The sequence below is a fragment of the Barbus barbus genome (assembly GCF_936440315.1).
Source record: "Barbus barbus genome assembly, chromosome: 33".
Classification (NCBI taxonomy): domain Eukaryota; kingdom Metazoa; phylum Chordata; class Actinopteri; order Cypriniformes; family Cyprinidae; genus Barbus; species Barbus barbus.
The window spans coordinates 11,169,948-11,192,494 of NC_136761.1; the positions used below are offsets into that span (position 1 = coordinate 11,169,948).

The following is a 22,547-nucleotide window of genomic DNA, read 5'->3' on the forward strand; positions in this document are numbered from 1 at the left end:
CTTGTTAAGTAAACCTACTGTATCTGAAAAATGAGTTTAATTTATATCTCTACCAAAAAATTAAAATGTATTTTTACAGTTTTTTCAAATTCAATCCTTGATTCAAATTTCTCATAACTAAGCTTAATTGATTTGGTCTAAAGAGAGAATAATTAATGACTGTTTTTGTTTGAATGCTACATATAAAATAGCTACCAAAATAAATGTTGGTAACTGCAGTTCGACTAAAAGTAATGGCTAAAAGTTGACAAAAATGCAATGACTTTTCGTCGACTAAAACTAGACTAAAACTATGAAAGACTCAAATGACTAAAATGTGACTAAGACTATTAAGCTTTTTCGTCTCAAGATAAAGACTAAGACTAAATCAAAAATGCCTGCCAAAATTAACACTGCATGACAGCAGAGGTAAAAGCACACTATACAAGAAGTCTGTAAGAAAAGAGTTGTGCATGTAAAACGTGCCACCATAATGCCAGGGTCACTTACTGGCCAAAGTCAAAGCAACTCCAAGATTTCTATTATATTATAGTCTCTACTTCAGTGTGTGTGTGTGTATATATATATATATATATATATATATATATATATATATATATGGATATATAGCAACCCTCCTAATTTGTTAGGAGGTGCTATGTAACTATGGCCGGGTATGACAAGAGGGTGCTTTTCATTGCTGAGGAGTGTGGACTGTTCTAGTCTGCCTCCAATCCTTAAGAGTCCGTCCTGCAGGACCGGGTCCAGCCTCTTGAGAGAACTCTGCTTGGGAATGGCCTTTTCATTCTCCAGATGAACAATTTCTGCTTTGTAAGCCTCCCTCTGTACACATCTGATGATGACACTTTCAGCTTGAGTAGTAACTCAGGTGTGTAAGAACTCTCGCAACGGTGCCAGCCGCAACATGATCTTTCTTTGTTTTTGAAAGACTGAGCAATGTGAATGAGTGTGGAAAGATGAAAACCTTTTGAAGTGGTGAGAACCAAGACCAGAATCAGGGTCTAAACAGGTAGTAGCATGTGCGCGCACTTCCATGTCTGTATCTGGATCGATAAGATTATAGGGAGCTTCTTTCACATGGATGGATGCTGGATGTTGCAGGAATGACGGACCAGTGATCCAGTTTGTTTTAATTAGGCGGCATGTAGTGACTGGTCTAGTAGCAACATCAGCAGGGTTTTGTGAGGTTGGAATATACGCCACTGCTCTGGGTGTATGAATTTTCTGATTCTTTGCACTCTGTTGCTGACATACACGTAAAATTGTCGGGTCTCATTGCAGATGTACCCCAGAACAATTTTTCTGTCCGTGTAGAACAATACGGTGTCAGGTTTGATGTCTAGTTCTTGGATCATTTGTTCTGCTATTTTGACTGCAAGGACGGCCGCACACAGTTCAAGTCTGGGAACTGTATGTAATGTCTGTGGGGCTAGCTTGACTTTTCCCATAATGAACCCGACATGACACATTCCGTCCCGATCTGTTACTTTCAAGTATGCGACTGCAGATATGTTCTGAACAGATGCATCTGAGAAGACATGAATCTCCTTTCTTACTAAGTGTGAAATGGACGTTGGAGTGTAGGTTCGGGGAATTCTGAGCAGCTCTAAGTCTTGCAATGAGCCTTTCCACAGGTTCCATTCTACTTCCTCTTCGGTTGAAAGGGGGGCATCCCAGTCTGACTTTGTGTTTGAAAGTTCACGGAGTAGTAGTTTTCCTTGGATGGTAATTGGTGCAACCATGCCGAGAGGGTCAAACTGTTTACAGTCGCCAGGACTCCTCTGCGCGTGAATGGTTTGTCACTGAGGTTGACATGGAATGTAAATGCATCGTTCTGGATATCCCAACTCAAGCCGAGACTGCACTGCAAAGGGGGCAAATCAGTGTCTAGATTCAGATGTTTCAAGTCTTTAGCATAGTCGGCTGGAGAGAATGCGTGCATCACAGCTAAGCAGTTGGATGCTATTTTGTGGAGTCTTAGGTTTGAGATAGCGAGCATATCTTTGGTAGCCTTAAGCAAACTTATTGCTTCGTTGATGGAGGGAAGTGACTTAAGTTAAACATGGGTTAAAGCCGGACGGACGCCCATCTTCTAGAATGTTTGTGCGATAAACACTCACAGTTGAGGGCTTGTGAGCAGCACCAAGACAGACTTCGCCGACCACAACCCAGCCAAGGTCCAGTCTTTAAGCATAGGGAGCATTTTGTGGTCCATTGCGTTGCTCTCTTACCTTATGGACTTGAAGGATATCACGTTCCGAGAAGGAGAAGTATTTGAGCATTTGGATCTAGAGGAGGGATGAGATGAGCAATAGATTTGACATGTGGGTGATGTTTTGCTGCTTCAGGAGTGGGTATCTCCAACCTATCCTCAGGCATGCAATTGCACTCAATGAGCGTAGGGAGTGAGACTGACAGGCTGCCATCTAGAGGGTGTGCGATGAAGTCCCTAGCTCGCCTCCCAGACATTTCTGAGACTCCAGGGCATATGCGCAGGGTGTAGGGAAACTCTGTGCTCTTGAGATTGAAGAGGTCGAAGAACTCAGACCTGGCAAGTGAACAATTACTTTGAACGTCTAGTATAGCATAGATGTTCAGTGATTTGTCTGGCTCACCCTTGGGGTGAACTTTGATGGGACAGATTTTCGAACAAGAACGTGAACTATTAGTACCTCCACAGACCTCTGTGCATTTAGAGTTAATGGAAGGGTTTGAACTTTCATTCTCCCCGCCATGCTCTGCGTTGGGTACTTTTAGCATCCATGGAGGTGGTCCAGAATGAAGGGCTGTGACATGTTTGACGCTGCCACACTCTGTGCACTGCATGCTAACATCACAGTCTTTTGCCACATGGTCATTCGAAGAACAGCATCTGAAACAGATATTATGCTCCTTCAAAAACATTTTCCGTTCCTCAATACTCTTAGCTCTGAAGGCTCTGCATTGTTTGAGGGGATGGGGTGTTTTGTGAATGGGGCATTGTCTGTTGATATCTGGTTTACTATTCAGTCAATCGGTAGAGCTGGTTGTTTGTGCAATCTCAGTTTTGTGAGTAGAGATTAAGCTTTTCAGTGGTCCACCTCTTTCCACTGAAAGTTCTGGCTTTACAGGGGTAGTCGAAGATAAGTGGAACGTGAAACTTGGGTTGTTGCACATGTAGGCTTCCCAGCATACAAAATCTGTGAAAAATGTGAATGGAGGAAAAGGTACCAGGAACTGAAGCTTGTATTTGGACCCTTGCGACATCCACTTCTCTTGGAGGTTAGGAGGAAGCTTATTGACAATAGGTGCCACACCCCACACTGTGTCTAAGAAAGAGAGCCCAGGTAAGAAGCCTCCAAGCTTTGCCGACTCCACCTCATTGAGAAGATCTACAAGTTCTCTTAACTTTTGGGGTTCTTTGTTGCTGATTTTAGAGAAACAGTCCAGCTTATGAAAGAGCATCTTCTCAATTATTTCCGCACTCTCAAACAGCTCTTACTCTCTTAACTTGTTCTGAAGACTATGGTCCTCACTAGGAGTGAGCGATAGTCCTTCTAGAGCATTAATAAATGCAGACTTCCCCGATTAAGCCCTGAGTTAACGAGCTCACGACGCACAAGGTATATACCGGTGTGGTCTGAGGAGGATGGCTGTTGTGTTGTGCTGCTGAGGTAGGGAGTCTGAGGTTTGTTACATTTCTCGGAAACCGGAACTTGTCCATATGCTTGGTTACAAGAAAACAATATGTATGGCCGGTTATCAGGAAGGTGCTGGGGAAATGATAGCTGTGTGCTGGGCATTCTAGGCTGACTTACTTGTTATGGTTTGGGAGTAGACATGCGGGTCAATCTGTCAGCGTCTTGTAGGACATGGCTTGTGGCAGTCGTGGTGGGCAGTGCAGGCGTTGTCATGAACTGCTCGTGATCACGGGAGTCAGGCTCTACTTTAACAGGAGGGAGACAGTGAAAACTTGTTCCAGAAAGACTGTCCACATAGTCCTTAGTGAGCTTTTCAACTGTCTCCTGTGGATATGCTGTGGTATCAATAGCCATATCAATTTCTCCAGACTCTATCTCTGCTGCGGCTGCTTCCAGAATTTCTGCTTCTCTTGCTGTTGCTGCAATGTCCTTTTTATGTTGTAGCGATAACAGTTCAGATTCCAGTTTAGCCTTTTCTAGCAGCACCTCAGCCTCTCTTTCAACGAAAGTTATACGTGCTCTTACTGCTTCTGCTTTAGCCCGCGCTCTGGTAGCTGCTATGCTTGCTGTGGATGATCTTGAGCTCTTGGAAGACGCAGATATCGCTGACCTGGTTTCCAGTTGGCTAAGTGAGACATTCAATGTCTGTGGCTGCTCCACAGCTTTCTCTTTAACATCCATCTTGAGTCATTTGCGATGGCTGAAGTAACTGGATAGCTGTTCTTTTTGTTAGTGCTGTGTTCTACCCGTCACGATGATGCTTTTTCACTATTCTGTCCTCTGCATGTGTGTGTGTCGAGCATGCATATACAGACAGCCAAACATTTCAAGGAGATGACTGACCAGCTTCAATGACCACTCAGATGATAGAGTAATTTTCTCTTTACTTTTGCTTGAGTGCAATCATGTAGTTCAATCTCCATTACATTATTTTCTGAAACTGCAAAATAAATAAAATAAATGCTTACTTAAATAAAATAAACAAAATACAGTAACTCGTTATACAACATTTATATTGGTAAACTGCAGTAACGTTAGTTTTGCCGATCTTTTGAATGCGAATATAATGCCCGTGAAATGCTAGCAAGCTTCCTACATATATAACTCTTAACAAAATACAAACACAAAGTATAAAAGATAACTAATATAAACGATAAACTTACAAGCAAAGCTTCTTAAGGGTTTTACACAACAGATTGGAAGAAGATGAAAGGAACACGCAATCTCCCTGCTGCGAAATGGCCTCAGTGCTTTTACGCTATGAAGTTGTGAACTGGATTTTAACTCAACCTATGCCAAACAGCGCCCGCCAGTGGGGAGAAAGAAGTAATGCTAGACATGGCATAATATATACATATGTGTGTGTATATATATATATACACACACACACACACACACACACACACACACACATATATATATATATATATATATATATATATATTATTTTTTTGTTACTAGCTTGCTAAAATTATGCTTTTTGCAGTTAAGATTCTGTAATTTTTGTCTCATATAATTTAGATTAGGACAACAAAAGCCCTGTTCCATGTAAGTATCTTGTGTTTAGAAACGTGATTTACTAGAGAACTACTGAACAGAGCAACCAACTGCAAATTGCTCTGGAATGACTTTACTGTAACACTGATATTTGCCATTTAAGAGAACCTACGCTAAAGTAAGATATCTGGAAAAATTATTATTTTTGGCAACCTCTGGGACATGCACACACGTATGAAAATAAACCACTTCATATGAGAGCCGCAGTGCCATGACAGGGTTTATTTTCCCGAAGCTGTGCTGCTTGTCACAGTTCATTCCTCACATGGGGAATGCTGGAAAGTGGGAATATAATATTTTGAATATCAAATTGGGGCATGGTGCATCATAAATATGAGTGAGCTGGTTATGACTGTCCATGAGTTTGCCAAGCAAGGTGTTTATGCAATAATATTCTTGTCAAAGTCCTTTGGTAACACTATCCCTAACCATTACCTTAATCATTAACAACCAATGCAATCAGAGAGAAATTATAGGTTGATAAGAACATTATTTAGGCTGCAAGCACAGACAAAAGACAACCCTAAACATGACCCTAAAATTTGATTCACTGATAGGAAAAAACATTTGATATTTAGCATACATCAAGAAAATCAGGAGCGAGCATTTAAAAGGTCTGCATGTTCTGCCAATCTCTGTGTGAATGAGTGGCATGGTTTAATCTATAACACACATAATTACACGTCAAACCTGTGGTATTTTCAACATCTGCCGTCTCACTATATGAGGATATGAACACCAAACTTCATCACCAGTGCTGCTCTGAGAATCACTTCAGCAGCTTTACACCATTTAATTTGAGAAAACTATTGTCAGAAAATCAGAGAAAATCAAAGGTCTTCACAACAAACTGCCAAAATAAAAGTTTAATTTAACTTGAAAAAGTTATTGTAGAACAAAATATACTTCTTATTACTGTAATTATTTAGGTATCGTACAAGATATGTGGGCAGGTGCTAAAGTCCTGCTGGAAAAAGAAATCAGCATCTCCATAAAGCTAGTCAGCAGATGGAATCATTAAGTGCTCCAAAATTTCCTGGTAGATGGCTGCATTGACTCTGGACTTGATAAAACACAATGGACCAACACCAGCAGACGTCACGGCATCTCAAATCATCACTGACTTCAGAAACTTCACAACTTCAAGCAGCTTGGGTTCTGTGCCTCTCCAGTCTTCCTCCAGACTCCAGATATTGATTTCCAAATGAAATGCAAAATTTAAATTGATCTGAAAAGAGGACTTTGGAGCACTGAGCAACAGTCCAGTTCTTTTTCTCATTAGCCCAGGTAAGATGCTTCTGACGTTGTTTCTGTTTGAGAAGTGGCTTGGTAGCCCTTTTCCTGAAGACATCTGAGCTTGGCGACCCTTGATGCACTGTCTCCAGCTTCAATCCACTCCTTGTTAAACTCTCTCAAGTGTTTGAATCAGCTTTGCTTGACAGTATTCTCAAGCTTGCGGTCATCCCTGTTGCTTGAGCACCTTTTCCTAACCATCTTCCTTCCAGTCAACTTTGCATTTAAAATGCTTTGATACAGCACTCTGTGAACAGCCACTCCTTTCAGTAACGACCTTCTGTGACTTAGTCTTCCCCATTATTGTGGTTTCAAAGAACAAGAGATACCCGGAATTTATACTGTAGACATGGTTGTTTAATGAAACTCAAATATAAATGTTCTAATATATTGAGATACTGGATTTTGACTTTCATGAGCTGTAACCTCTAATCATCAAAATTAAAACAAAAAAACTTTTGAAATGTCTTACTTTACATGTTATGAATGTAAAATATATACGAAAGTGTCGCTTCTTGAAATAAGTAACAAAAAAATTTTTTTCATGATATTCAAATTTTTTGAGATGTATCTGTAAATAAAACAAAAAACACAAAGCAAAAAAGTTGTATTTTCATTCATTCTCAAAGTCCAATAAATGTGTGGAATTTATTTACTTCCCCAGTATAAAATGAATGTTGTGATAAATTTGCAATATCCAATGATACAGAAAATAATATTACAATATTATTTTTGGCCATATTGACCATCCCTAGCTCATACTACAATGAGTGAAATAATCGCACGGCCAAATCATATGTATTTGTACAGCACCTTTCGCAATTATTTCAAAGCAGCTTTACAGAAAATCGTGATGTTAATGTTTACAATATCTAAATATCTTAAAGCTGCATTTATAAGTAATTTATAAGAGTATACGACACGTACCCGGATAAAGTTGGATATGATATACTGTATATCCAAATTTATACATGATAGAGCTGTGTGTTAATACACTTTACAGTACATTTTGAGATGTCAGATTGTTTTGACTGTGATTGATTCATAGTAGAGACTCCCATATACTGTTTATTTCAGAGAGTAAAGTGAAATGGTTATCTATAGTAACAAGAAAACTCTTAAATTATCTGAGTACTGATGATTTAAGGCCACTAACCTGGAAAACTTTGATTTAAGGGATATTTCGCCAAAAAAAAAAAAAAAAATTCTCATCATTTAGCCTACTCATGAGTTTCTTTCTTCTGTTGAGCACAAAAGATGATACTTTGAAGAATATTGGTAACCAAACAGTTGACGGAAGCCATTGACTTCCATATTATGGAAAATTACTATGGAAGTTAGAGGTTAACAACATTGTTTAGTTACCAATATTCTTGACACCACAACATTCAACAATTCTTCAAAATATCTTCTTTTGTGTTCAACAGAAGAAACAAACTCATACAGGTTTGGAACAACTTGATAGTGAGTAAATGATGACAGAAAAGGAAATGAACTAGGAAGTGATTACTAAAGATCTTGATGCACCTGAACTTCCTGAAGTTGTGTAAAAAAAAGTCAGTCATATTGAAAAATGCTTTATTAAATTGTTATTATTATTTGTTTATTCTATTGTTATTTTACACAAACTGGATGCAACTACAAATGCTTTGACCATACAAATTCTTGCCAATAAAGCGAACTAAATTAAACCTGAGAGGAAGACGACAGAGAGATGTGATGTGATGTGATAGTTGGATGATGCTTGAACTCCAAGCCCTGCTGGAACTGAACACACACCATCAACCAATCAGATCGTCCGATCTCCTCCAGCCTTCCATCAAGGGTTGCGCTCTGAAGGTCAGCTGACTTGTTCTTTCTCACTCACACACACACTTACTCCTCCGTTCTCATACATACACACACTCTCTCACCCCATCTTTCACACACTTCTCTCCCCTCCCCCCGCGACTTGGTTTTGTGCCCTCTAGAAACGAACGGATCGCTCATGTCTGCTTTAACAAGTGCTGTTATTCAGCTCGTGCTATTTGAAGCACTCAAATCAAACGGCGTAACACAGGCCTGACTGCACACACACATATATAAATGCAATTAATCATTACAGCAAGCAGAAAATATATAATCATCATAATTTGCACCTGTTTAATATTATTATGAGACTGCGATTTCATTTTTAAGACAGAAACACCTCTATCTGTGCGTGAGATCAGTGTGATATCTGCAGCATGCAGCTGTCACCATGGTAACCACTCTTCAGAGAGAGAGAGAGAGGGAGAGAGAGACATAGACAGGATAATTATACAATTAAACAATTAAAGGAGCAGCTAAAACGTTCTCCAGTGGACACTGGTGCTGCAGCTCCATCCGTCTCACAGTTAAAAGGAACAATGAGTGTAATTGTGACCTTTGACACCAACATTGCTCAGCGAACAGCTTTCTGGTCTCTCCGTGTCTCCTGCCACCTCTCCAGGATGGAGGAAATAAGAGTTTGCTACTTGATATCACCGGCAGCACGCAATTTCGCTCAAGAGCCCTTGTGACTGCGAGTTTGAACGCACACGAACAAATATACACACACCTCATTCATTAGTGTTACAAAATCCATCCATATATTCACACTCTCGCTTTCTATTTCCAGTTTTACTATGTAGAAAATGCCAGAGCAGCGTGTATTTCAGTGCAACACACTCTTTAATATGTATGTGTGTGCATATCTGTGTCAAAGACTACCTGTGTTACATTCTTTTTTGAACAAAAACAACATTAACCAAATTCAGACAATGAAAGCAGATTTTTTTTTGCAGTTTTTCAAAATACTTTGTGATAATTACCGCAGTAATTTAATGCTGGTTAACACAATACTATTTTACAGGAATAATAGCAAATAGTAAAAGATTAGAAAAAGAAGTGAGGTTTAATTTTATCCTCTATCTTGTGGTCAAAAAGTCGTCTCAAATTGGGTGCCAATGGTGTTCTGGTTCACCCAAACTCACATTCAGTAAATGCGCAACATGAACTTGCCTTAAATAGTGAAAGATGTAAAATGAGGGGAAATGGGATTGGGACCCAATACAGGCTATATATGTATTAGAAAATAACCCTATATTAAAAACAACTAATTCACAAACACACACACACACAAAGAAGAAAGAAAAAGAAACAGTGGCAACATTAAATAAGTAAACAAATAAAAACACAATGTGTGAAAAAATGCTGAAACTATTCAAGATGTGATTTTGAAAGTTTGCAGCTGGAAATATTTTTAAATGTTTTTCATAGAAAAGGATGCATTTATTTGATAAAAAATATAGTAAAAAAAAAGTAATATTATGAAATATTATTACAATTTACAACAACTATTTTTTTTTATATATATTTTAAAATGCAATTTATTCCTGTAATGCAAAGCTGAAATTTCAGCATTAATATTCCAGTCTTTAGTGTCACATGATCCTTCAGAAATCATTCTAATATCCTGATTTGGAGCTTGAAAACATTTATTATTATTGCCAACAACAGTTGTGCTTAATATTTTTTGGAAAACCGTGATGCATTTTTTCTAGGATTAAAATAATTTTAAAAAGAACAGCGTTTATTTGAAATATGAATCTTTTGTAACAAGATATAAATGTTTTAAATGATGATATAAATATTTTAAAAAATCTTACTGATTACAGAAAGAACCACTATTGATGAATGCACTATTATTTTACAGCAGTAAGAGAACAGATACCTGTAGTAACTGTTGTGTTTTGGTGGAATCTATAGGACCTATTTTTGTACGGTACTGTAAGATGAGGTACAGCATGTGCTTTACACATGGGATCTATACTCCATAACACACTGAATCCCAAAGGAGCCCGCAGAGAAAAAACAGCTGCTAATTAAAAGAAAAAGAAAAAAAAGTTGACACAGCAGGTCTATCAGAGCCAAACGAGAAGAGACCCCTGCTACATGAGCACCTCATCACAGCATATTAACACTACCTGAGATCGGCAAAGACACTCATGTAAACTATGTTTTACATCTTCTGAATCACTAAGGCCTGAAAAATACTCTACTCAAGCACATAAACACAAACATAAACTATACAAGCTCAAAATGTGTCAGACTACACTTCCATGCATTGCAGAAAGGGCTTTCATTTCAGCTGCTGTTGTGCCAAATAATCATTACATTTACATATATATAGTTTAAACAGATCCAGTTTAATGGCACAGACATTTAAAAGAAACTCTATTGCCCCCTTCAATACGGAGGTCTGTTACCACTACAGCAATCAGACCGCTAACAAATGGAAAAGATCTAGTAAACAGCATTTTATTCCAGCCAACAAACGCCCACAAAAGCAGACCCACATGCAATGAGGCTAACCAGTTCATTTTGTTTTTAAATTTGTGTTTTTATATTCTTTTGACTATATTTCAAAGTATCATGTTGGTAAAGCCTTTTCCAGTGCATTTTCAACATTTGCATGTGAACCCTGCAATCACTATATATTTTCAAGTTAGTGGATTGTCTGAGTGACTAGTCGAATAATTGAAAAGTGGAAGCCCTGTATGATTAGAGGTTTATTACCTGACGTTGATCAGATGCATTTCTTAGGCTCATTTACAAAACAACTGGGTAAATATATTACGGCCCTATGAAATTTATTTTTTCCCAAATTCTGTTTTATTTTTTAACAAATATCCCCCCAATTATTTTTTTAATTTTTTTATTTCTAAGGATTCTTAATGGTTTCATTGAACTTATATTTGAATTTAAATTATTTATAAAACAATGTAATAATTTTTTATCATTTTTATTTTAATACATTTTTTACAATAATATTTGATTTTTATTTTTTTTAGAAACTTTCTGTTGGCTGTTTTAATTGTTCTGGATTTCTGATTTAATACAAATGTATTATCAGTTGTGGTAATAAAGTAAAATCATAAAACATGTACCAGCTCAACAATTAACAATTCAATCTTTTAAATATGAAATCAGATAAAAAGATAAACAAGAATTGTTGTTAAAATTAAAACATGTAAGAACAATTGTCATGAGATATTCCTTAAAAAATGAAGTTAGATTTTTTTAATTATTAATATTTTGTGAAATAAACTGTATTGGACAATAATAATATATTTCTGTCATAATTTCTTCAAGTTAAACCAAAGTTTTATATTGAATTTCTGTTTATCTGACAATAGTTTCAAATGAAATGGTGAAATGCTGGTGAAGTGACTCTCGGAGCAGCTCTGGAGATGAAATTCATTGTTACATGTCCTCATATAGTGAGACAATGCATGCTTCACATTTAAACGTGTTTTTGAAGTTTAATATTCAAAGATACTAGTACATACTGCGATTTAAGTGTACAGCCATACTTTCGATTCATTCATCCAAAATATTCCAAATTTGGTGACATTCTGCTCTATACATGCTGTAATAAATCTGCAACTCTATTCGCATTTTCCATTTAATATATATGTGGTATGGGATGTGTAACATGAACAAAGAGAGTGCAGAGATCACAAAATACTTAAAAAAAAAAAAGTTAGACTAGTTTCTACTGAAAAGCTAAATACGCCAATGTTGGGACCCTCAAAAAAGAGCATGCAGGTTTTGCAGTGTAAACCATCTAAAGCGCAGCGTGCTTATTAAAACACAAGTGCTAAAAATATCAAAAAATCTAGAACTCACTAATTGACTAGCTGAGCATCACGACCCATCCCTAGTTAATATGGCCGCTGTGAAAAATACACAGATGCAGCATGTGTGAAACGGGGCCTAGTGTGATTGTCTCAGAAATGAGCTCGGCTGAATCGACCTGCTTACCTGAGTCAATGTGTTTCTATCAGTTCATTTTAATTAGACATTCCTGACACATCTCTCAGAGATGAGGATAGTGTGAATGAGGGCTGAGCGAGAGAGAGAGCAAAGTGAAAGAGAGAGAGAGAGAGAGAGATGGGCACAGTAAGTGATGAATAGTTGATGAGATGCTCGCAGGCAGAGCAGAAAGGGGAAAGCTATTCTCTTTTACTCTCCCTCCCTCCTCCCTCTCTTTCTTTCTTTTTCTGGTGTGCAGCCCCCCTCCCCCTTCAGTGCATCTGGTTTTCTCTTTCTACCACTCTCATTTGCTTACCTTCTCCCCTGTTCCACTCGTTTTTCCGCAATAGCATCTCTCCCGTGCTCCCTTTCTCTGTTTCTGTAATATCTCCCCTCCTACTTTCCCACAGATTTGTGATATCAGGAGAGTGCTGGCTATAGAACAAAATATATATTACTTTTATTTTCATTTCACGTGCGCTTCGGCTGAACTCGTGACAGATCCATCTGATTTCTGTCTCTCTGAGTGACAGTAGGAGAGCGCTAGGCGAATGGAGAGACAGACAGATTCTTCTGTCTTGTGCGCATACAGTGGGGTCTAAAAGTCTGAGAGCTTCTTGAGTGGTGTCATTAAAGCAAAAATGCAATATACGTTTTTAATTTTCACTTAAATTGTCATGTTTCATTTGCAATGTTAAATGTTTTGCGACATACAAAACAGCAAGAAATTCAGGTTATTTTTTATAAAACATTTGTTTATTGTCACTTAAATTCTTACGTTAATTATTTAATTTAATGCTTATTTTAATTTGAAAAAATCTGCATTTTAGCTGACTTTTGCATTCTGTCATTAAAGAAAAAGGCTGACATACTGTACATAATTTGAAGAAATTCATTTGTTCAATTTTTTTATTGATTAATTTTCACAAAAATTCTCATGTTGGTAATATAATTAGAAATTAAATATGGTTTAAATTAGAAACAAATGTTTGCAATTGAAACATGTTTCAATCATAATATCAATCTTAAAAAGAAGCATTTTTGCAGACTTTTGAATTGTGTTAAAACAAAAACTGCATCATAAAGAAATTCAGGTTATTTAAAAAAAAAGATTCTTTTTCACTCAAATTCTTGCAATGATAATATAATTTGCTAAGAAAATGTTGATTCTCCAATTCTGTTTCTTTTTCCTGTTCTTTCTTTTCTTTTTTTAAATTTTACTCAAATTCTCATGTTGACAATCTGTTTTGAAATGAAATACAATTTAAATCATAATATTTCCATTTTTCTTATTTAAAACATTTTCCATTGCAAATGATCAACCGTAAAATAAGTATTTTTGCACACTTCTGTCATTAAAGTAAAATAGTGACAATATAAAAAAAATCATGTTAACTTTTCACCCAAATTCTCACGTGGATATTTTGTAAAGAAAAAAAAGGAATTTCAGTTGAATGCAAAAGATTGCATTTTTCAAACTATTGCATTATTTCATTTGCAGTGACAAATGCTATACAATGTTATAAATAAAACTATTTCTGCATACATTTGGACCTCACTGTACCACATGACCCAAACAGGAAGTCTTTAACTTCACAGATATAATTACATTCCTCCATCCAGTACGATCAGTAAAAAAGAATCGCCGTCAAGGACTGCGTAGTTAGCGTCTGTGTACCAAACTGAAGCCACTGGACTACCGAGTAAGTTTGTGAGCATGTGTCAAAGGACTGAAGATAAACTAAGTGCTGTTCAATAATTCAGTTACTGGGTAAACCTCAACTGTCCTTCTGCAGCTTAAAGGACATTCACTGTCTCTATAAGCTCCTTATGGAGCTTCATTGCTCCTCTAACACAACTTCATACAGCATCTACACGTCAGATTAAAGAGCACCAGCTTCCTCTAAAAGGGCTGCTCTCCCCCGGGTGGGAGATTTGCCTGCATTACCATAATCTGACCAGGAGGTGGGGCTGTTTCTGTGACACCGCCTCTGATGTTCTGCATGTCTTCATGACTTCAGGGGTTGTGCAGGAATGTTTAACAGACTGCAGTGAGGGAAAAGCAACAATGTTGCGAGCTGGTTGCGACGGAATACTAAAACAATGCACAATCAATACGCTCATTAATTTTTCCCATTTTGTATCTGAGCGCCTTTGATACGGGCTGCTTTTTATCTGGCATGAACACGCCAGGTTGACTGCCCTCGGCTTTCTGTTCTCTGTGTGTTTGAAAGAGCACATGGAGAAGTTACTGTGAAATATAAATCAGAGGCAAATGAGAGAAAAAGGAACACGGTCAGCTAAAACTCTGCACTCTAGACTGCAGCCTGCATAATTCATACGAGCTCCAGATCTCTCGCTCTCTCTTTCTCTCATCGGCACTGACACACACACTCTTTCTCAATCCTCTTCCTCTCCTGCAAGCACATTCAAACTTACAGACTGTGTGTGTCTCTTGCTCACTTTCTTCTGCAGAGTTCAAGGTATGGTCACTCTGATCAGTCACATTTAGTTCAGTCACACTGGACTAGATGTTCACTCATACCCTGTCTGTCTGTCTGTCTGTCTCTGTAGTCTGTTGGTCTCCACATGTGCCATGTCTTTCAGTCTCAGAGCTGGATTGTGTTTCTGAGTGCACCAGTCTCTGTGGATCAAGACTGCTCTCATTTTCTTTCTAACAAACAGCAACATTTGCTATGTGACAGGATTTGGCGCTGCACATTTTCCTAAAGGTATGCATTAAGCTTTCAGCTTTTACTGGGTAAATCCTCCTAAAATCACCTGACCTCCTTCACATACACTATTCCTGTATGATACTTCTTTCCTCTCTCACTTTCCCCAAACTTTTAAGAGTAAACAAAAGCCATTTTCCATTCATTCACAAGTCAACTCATTCATATCGGCTCAGCGACACATTCAATGAGCCAATTTCACCGGCTTGGATATCATTTTCTCAGCAAAAAATTGATATTTATAAATGTCATTCATCATTCTAAAAACAAATACGTAAATATAAAATATAATTATCTAAATATAATATTTTGTAGCTTGATTGAAATTATGGCCTCCATTATTTTAACCAAACTATAAAACAATATTTTATATTTAGATGTTATTTTAAGTGATAATCCCAAAACCTGATTATATTTGCATATGCAACCTGTTTGTATTTTTATACTTGCATATGCATTGCATTACATTAAATGTTATTATATTATATTATATATTATAATAACAAGAGGTCATTTGCACAGTGGGGAAGTGGGCATATATACATTAAATGCATTACAATAAACTGCACTACACATTTTTGTCTGTGTCTCAGATATACAGTGTTTCCTAAAACCATGACTGTCTGTAAAGAACAGGACAGGAAAAAAACAGAAAGTCCTTGTAATATCATTTTAGGGTAACATTATTAGTAATTCAATAATAGGCCATTAGACTAAAAGAAAGAGACACAGGAATTAAAGAGAGAGAACACTTAAGGCTCTGTCTCTGGACGATGGACACAATCACAAATCACAATGAAAAAGTAAAAATGCTGAGGCTAATATCTCAAACAAATCGACAAATCAAGTGCCATGTAAAACCCTTAATTTTAACCACACCTCCTCTGAAGGTCACTTGAAAACCATTAACTGATTTACAAGGCAAGCTGCAAGCAATTTGAAGAAATAAAACATATCTCTGCACTAAAACGCAGCTATTGTTTCAAACAGTCACACTGCTCTTAAAGCACACTGAGACCATGCTCATTTCTAATTCATAAAATGTAAATATAATACAATGAAAACATCATTAAATGAAAAGTCATGTTAAATTAAATCACGTACATGTCATTGCAGGCTCTAAAACATTTAGCAATATGTCAGATTATAATAGAGACGGACTGTGATGCCAGATCTTATCTGCATTTGAATGGGAATCCCTTTCTGTAGGGGCCTTGCCGCTGCCACCTGATCCTGAACCAACCACAGGCAGCACATTTCCAGTTTCCCATCACGTGGTTTTCCTGATGCCAACCCAAAGCTAACTGATATGCTGCTGTCTGCATTATTTTACACACAATTCTGAGGCCCGAAACTTCACATACCCCAATGGCCAAGAGACATCCGATGCTTCTCATCAAACATACACAGAGAAGGTTAGAGACCTGCATGAATCATGGCACATCATGCTGCATTATGTGAAATCACGTGTTTCCGATGAACATGGGTGACTCTTAGCCTGAAGATTCATGTACATTGCTTCATATTGATTGAACTCCGTTGCCTGAGAGTACAGAATAATTGGTAATTTAATGCATGTCAAGCTGATGTTTGTGGCAAATCGTTTTAACATTTATTTCTAACTAGTATGTATCTATGTATTATTTCTAACTATTTTAATAGCCTACTTATTCCAATAGTGATTAAAAACTATTTATTTAATATTATTTGTATTTGTTTATTTGATAACAGTACTTATTCCTATTCTACTAATCTCAATAGTGAAAATTACTATTATTAACTTTTTTTTTTTTTTTGTAGTTAATATTTTCTGTGGCAATCTGAGGTTCAGATATCAACTAATAATTTGAAACTAATGTATTCCATTCATTGCTGGTTCCTGGTCCAATGTAGTAGCTATTCATTTGGTCTAGTTAACTATACGAATAATTAGTCTTAGTACAGTTTTCCTAATGCTATTTGTATAGACATGACACTGGGCAAAAATGCTGGTGTACGATTAACTTTAAAACAATTTTCACTCAGAAAACGCATATAAAAATGTGACATTTTGACACAGAAAGACTCTGGTGAGCTTTGTTATTATTTTTTACAGTGCATACTGATTCATTAGTGATAATTAGAATTTTTAAAGAAAACATTTTACTAATGAGTAACTATGACGTGACTAATTGACATAATACAAGTAAAACATACAATTCCAACTAATGAGATGAAAAAGTTACTATAAACTATTGGGATATAAATGAAGAATTGTTATTGGCAAAACTTGAATATGGATAGTGGCAACAGGAATAGCAAATGCTTGATATCTTAAACCACAGATTCTCATACAAAATAATAGTAAAATGTATTACAAGTAACAATGGTACAATATTTGTCACCATTGTGCAAATCAAAGCCAAAGCTGGAATTGAATAGACACTGGTCACTTTACTGAAAAAAATGGTGTAGGATTTACTTTGAAACTATTTTACAAATAATTACAAAGAAACAGCAAGTAACATTAAATTAAACATGAAGTTTTAAAGTAGAAAGACTGAAATAATATTATCTTGTAAAACATAGGCTACTCCAAAAATCTAAAAAAATAAATCAATAAATAATTTTTTTCAGTGTATCAGAACGCATATGTCTTTCCAGCATCTACTGAACTGATGAAGGTGAAGAACTCATTAGTCACTATTAGTTTTCGCTGGTTTAGCAGAATAAATGTTAAGGCGGCTTGCCACATATGTGGTCAATGCCCCTCTCTCTCTCTGCTTGTATTCTTGTGTGTGTGTGTGTGTGTGTGTGTGTGTGTGTGTGTGCTGGTGTACACCTAAATGTTTATAACGGTGATTAGAACAATACTGCAGAGACGCCCAAACACAAGCGACCTATCTTCCCGTTCTCCTCTAGAGCAAAACACAACGTTGTGATGCTCTCCGGGAACGAGCCGTTATTCGTTAACAATGAAGAGCCAGAGCCACCACAGTCACAGTGAATAAACTTACCGCAGTCTTCACACAATATGCTCTCCACATCTTTCTTGAGGGTCTTCTCGGTGCTGTCCAGAGGAGCAAACGACGCTTTGAATACTAAAGGGTCCTCCGTAGGGTCCATGAAAAAGATATATCTGTGGTGCTTCTCCACCGCCACGCACGGAGCCTCGGAGCCGAATTCCCCGACGGTGACGAGCTGCTCGCGCTCCAGCCCGCCGCTGTTCACCGGCCACACGTCCAGCACTTTGACGTTCACACTGTAGGGCTCCACGGAGACGTTCTCGGGAAGCGAGCTCACCTCGCCTTCAATCACCACGGCCGATCGGTAAGCCTGGTCCTGCAGCGAATCCAAACTCGGGGCGTAGCAGGCGAAGGAGACCCCGATGACGAGCATGGAGAAATGCACCGGATCAAGCCTCCTCATGCCGTCTGCTGTGGCTCAGGGGCGGCCGGCGGCGCTGCTGCAGTGCTCTCGGGGCAGAAGGTGCTGGGGGACTGAGTGCGAATGGGCTTGCGCAAGTGTCCATGCCATCTGCGTGTGCCGCTTTCCCCATGCACTTGGTGACGGGGAAACACCAGCCGCTGAGGAACCGGAATCAGCTCCGGTCACTGCTGGGCTGCTGCATTCTCCTTCAAAGCACAATCCCCAAACTCAATAAGCATGCATGCATAAATGACGCTCCTTTGCTGCAAGACGCTCCTCGCGCACACACTCCCTCTCTCTCTCTCGCTACCCACCCCCCCAATCTCTCTCTCTCCCTCTCCCTCTCTCTCTCTCTCTGTCTATCTATCCAGCCAATGTCATCATCGCCATCATCAACATCGCGCGGACGGGCAGAAAGACGCCTCGCTCGTGCACACAAAACAGCTCCAAAACGCGAAACAGCTCCAATGACGCGCTCCGCCGCACAAACGACGCGCTTCTGTTTGCCTGGGCGATGCAACAAGCGCGCGCCCTCCGCTCAGCGGCTTTTACTTGAGCAGATCTCAGCTGTCTGCTGGAAGTTCTGGCGCAAATGTGCACTAATGACACGGAAGCGTCCGACCGACCAGCCAGCCAGCCGTAGAAAGAAATCCCTGGAAAGAAGGCGACCTGCTGGCGTAAATACGCCGCGCGACATCAACTAATAGAGAAACGGCAGTCGGGCCACCGCGGCAGACCGCTGATGCGATGACTAACGCTGCGAAAAGCAGCTGGAAATGCAATCGATGCTTGGTGAAAAGTGCGTTTGCCGTGATTTTCTACTCGAGAACAATCCGCATTCAGGTCACATTCACCATTTTGCCCCAAAAAGCGATCCGCCACGCGCCAAGAAGACAGATACACAGCAAACCACCGAGCATCCTATCAGCCATATTTACCCCGGCAACAGGTCCTGCGGGTATTTGCCATGTACCCAGGGCTCTATAATGAGAGGAGGGGACCGGTCATTGCGCCGTCATGACAAGTCAAACTAGTGAGAGGAATGATTCGCCAGAGTCTGGAGGATTATTTTGTGCACGGTTTGAACTGGGGTTTTAACTTGAACATCAGACTCGTAGCGTAAATGCGTCGCGAGAGAACGAATGTGCCATTGCCGTCCTGTCCTGAGGCTGATGTAGGGCGACATCTGCAGTCACAACGCGAGTGTGTAACGCAACAGAGAAATGCGCTGCGAACACCTGTCTCGCTTCAGACTCTCGTCGATATTGTTTTCGCGTTTGCTTTACTGGGTCAATGACGAACAAGAATGTTCGAGATGATAAAAATCTAGTTGAAAACACAGGCACCAAGTTTTTTCAATGTAGGCTAATCTTCGTATTCACGTTGGATTTTTGAAAAACGTTTATACCATTTTCGCCAGTTGTTTAATGACGGCCATCATTAAATTAAAATTTTGAAAGTTAAGCCTAAATTAAGCCTGAAATCCAAAAACGTTTATTTTCGCGGTATTTAAATTTTTAATATGTTTTTAATATTTATTAAAATGTATATTATTTAATTATATGTATTTTTAAATAATTTTGATTATATTTATTTGAAACATTTAATTAAAACCCATAAATTACTCTATTTGAGCTTAACAAAACCTTTCATTAAAGATACAAAATAACTTACCAAAAACTGAAAAAAATTCGGAAAATGATCAGAAATTATTTTTATACAATCTTGTTTAAGAATACTAATATTTGAACATTTTTGACTGACAAATGAAAAGTAACTGTGGCATAACCGACTTGCAGGAGCCATTGATGTCATATGACAAGAAAATCAACATAGAGGACCCTCATCAAATAACTTAGTAAAATATGTTTGGAAACATTGCTATTTATAAAACCAAAATGATATTAACGATTTTAAAATGTACAGAACCGACATGAATTCAAATATTAGATTTCTGAAAAGACGTTGACATGCTTTGTACTAGAATGTTAAAAGACTGTTCCTTTTTATCACCTCTTTATAACTTACACAGTTGCCTAATAAATGAAAACTCACACACACACACACACACACACACACACACACACACACACACCCACACGTTTACTTAGCTAAATGGGGACTCTCCATAGGCGTAATGGTTTTTATACTGAACAAACTGTATGTGCTATTGCCCTACACCAACCCTACACCTAAACTTAGCCCTCACAGGAGACTGTGCATTTTTACAATTTCAAAATAACTTTGTTTAGTTTATTTTTAAACCCATTTGACAAATGAGGACGTCCCCAAAGGGAGGTTTCAGGTTTACCTCACTTTTAGGTACAAATTTGTCCCCAAAATATGGTTAAGTAGGTGTACACACACACACGTTGGTGGTTTATGGGGACTCTCCATAGATGTAATGGTTTTTCTACTGTACAAACTGTATTTTTTTATGGCCTTACACCAACCCTACACCTAAACCTAACCCTTACAGGAAACTCTATGCATTTTTATATATTTTAAAAAAAAAATTAGCATGTTTTTAAGCCATTTGAATTAGGTGTCTTCATTAACCACCTTCACATTATAATACCTCTGTCATACCCATGTCATTATACAAATTTGTGTCTCCATAAACCACCCAAATCAGTGTACACACTCTACTGTGCAAGAGACTTAGACCACTAGTATTTTTACAAAAAAAAGAAAAAAAAGAAGGTTTTAAGGCTTTTGCTGTAGTGTGTCAGTAGGAAACATCAGTTTACATTTGCAAACATTCCTTTTGCCTTTAATTGTAATAATCCAGTGAGGATTACATGAAGAATAAGAAAAAACCAAGACAGACTAAATCAAGAAGAACTGTGGCAATGTCTCCAAGACACTTAAAGAAACGTACCTGCAAAGCTGAACAACTATGTGCAAGTGCACCTAGGACAAAAGTTGTTTTGAACGCAAAGGGTGGTCACACCAAATGTTGATTTGATTTAGTTAATACAAGTTATGATGACATTATTTTTTGAAAGCATCCTCACTTTACAGCATTTTTACACAAGTGCCTAAAACTTTTCACAGTACTGTAGCTACTGTATCACTCTACTGCAGGTAGGTTTTTGATTATACTGCAGGTAGGTTTCTTGAAGCATCTTGGAGACATTGCAACTGTTCTTCTGGATTTAGTCTGTCAGTTTGTTCTGTTTCTTCATGTCGTCCCAGACAGACTGAATGATGATGAGATCAGATCTCTGTGTGAAGCACTGGCTGTTGTCAGACTCCTTATGCAAACAAAAATCTCAATGGATTATTACAATTAAAGGCAAAATTAATGTTTGGAAATGTAAACTGATATTTCCTACTGACACTACAGCAAAAGAGGCTTAAAAACGTTTTTTTTTTTTTACTTGCGAAAATACTAGTAGTCTAAGACTTGCACAGTTGTGTGTGTGTGTGTGTGTGTAACTTTTACTCTTGCTTTTAGGTGTCCGCAGAGCATTTAATGAGCAACAACCTTAGAATTAATTAATTCATTCATTAATAAAGTTGGAAATATTCACGTGTTGACAGCCTCTACTGTGGGCGCGGCGCTGTCGCTGTCCGTGGTGCTGAACAGCAAACAGACATGTATGTCTATTAGTCCATATCCTCACCATTACTAAGTCCTATCATTTTGTCTGTGATTATGTAATTTTACATCTTATTCGTTTTAATCCAGTCTGAACAGTCACTTTTTATTCTTGTCATTACCCAATTACACATACTTACACAACTATTGTAACAAGATAAATGGAAGAGGATAATAAAACACCATCATGTTGACATTTATTAGCCTATTCTTTCGAGTTTCCCTTTCCCTGTCTCTCTTTCACACACATACACTTATTAAACACATGCACACGAGTCATGGTAATATGAGAGGTAATTATCTGGTGACGAACACAGACAAAACTAATAGCTAAAAATTTCCAAAGAATGGCAAAAAAAAAAAAGATCCAAATGAAGAAGTTTTTTGCTTCATGCGCAATCGTAACGCTGATGTGACTTTTACCAACACACTCCTGATCTGAAGAATCTCACGGAC

The 22,547-nt window shown here is 38.0% G+C and overlaps 1 protein-coding gene across 1 annotated transcript in view; it reads right to left on the minus strand.

Moving 5' to 3' along the window:
* LOC306853157 (pro-neuregulin-2, membrane-bound isoform-like) overlaps nt 1-18,612 on the minus strand; it is a 79,140-nt gene extending 60,528 nt beyond the window's left edge. The window contains exon 1 of the mRNA XM_079390359.1: nt 18,076-18,612. Coding sequence (XP_079246485.1) covers nt 18,076-18,487 — 412 coding nt within the window. The 5' untranslated portion in view covers nt 18,488-18,612. The remainder of the gene's footprint in view (nt 1-18,075) is intronic.
* Between the last annotated feature and the right edge of the window lie 3,935 nt (nt 18,613-22,547).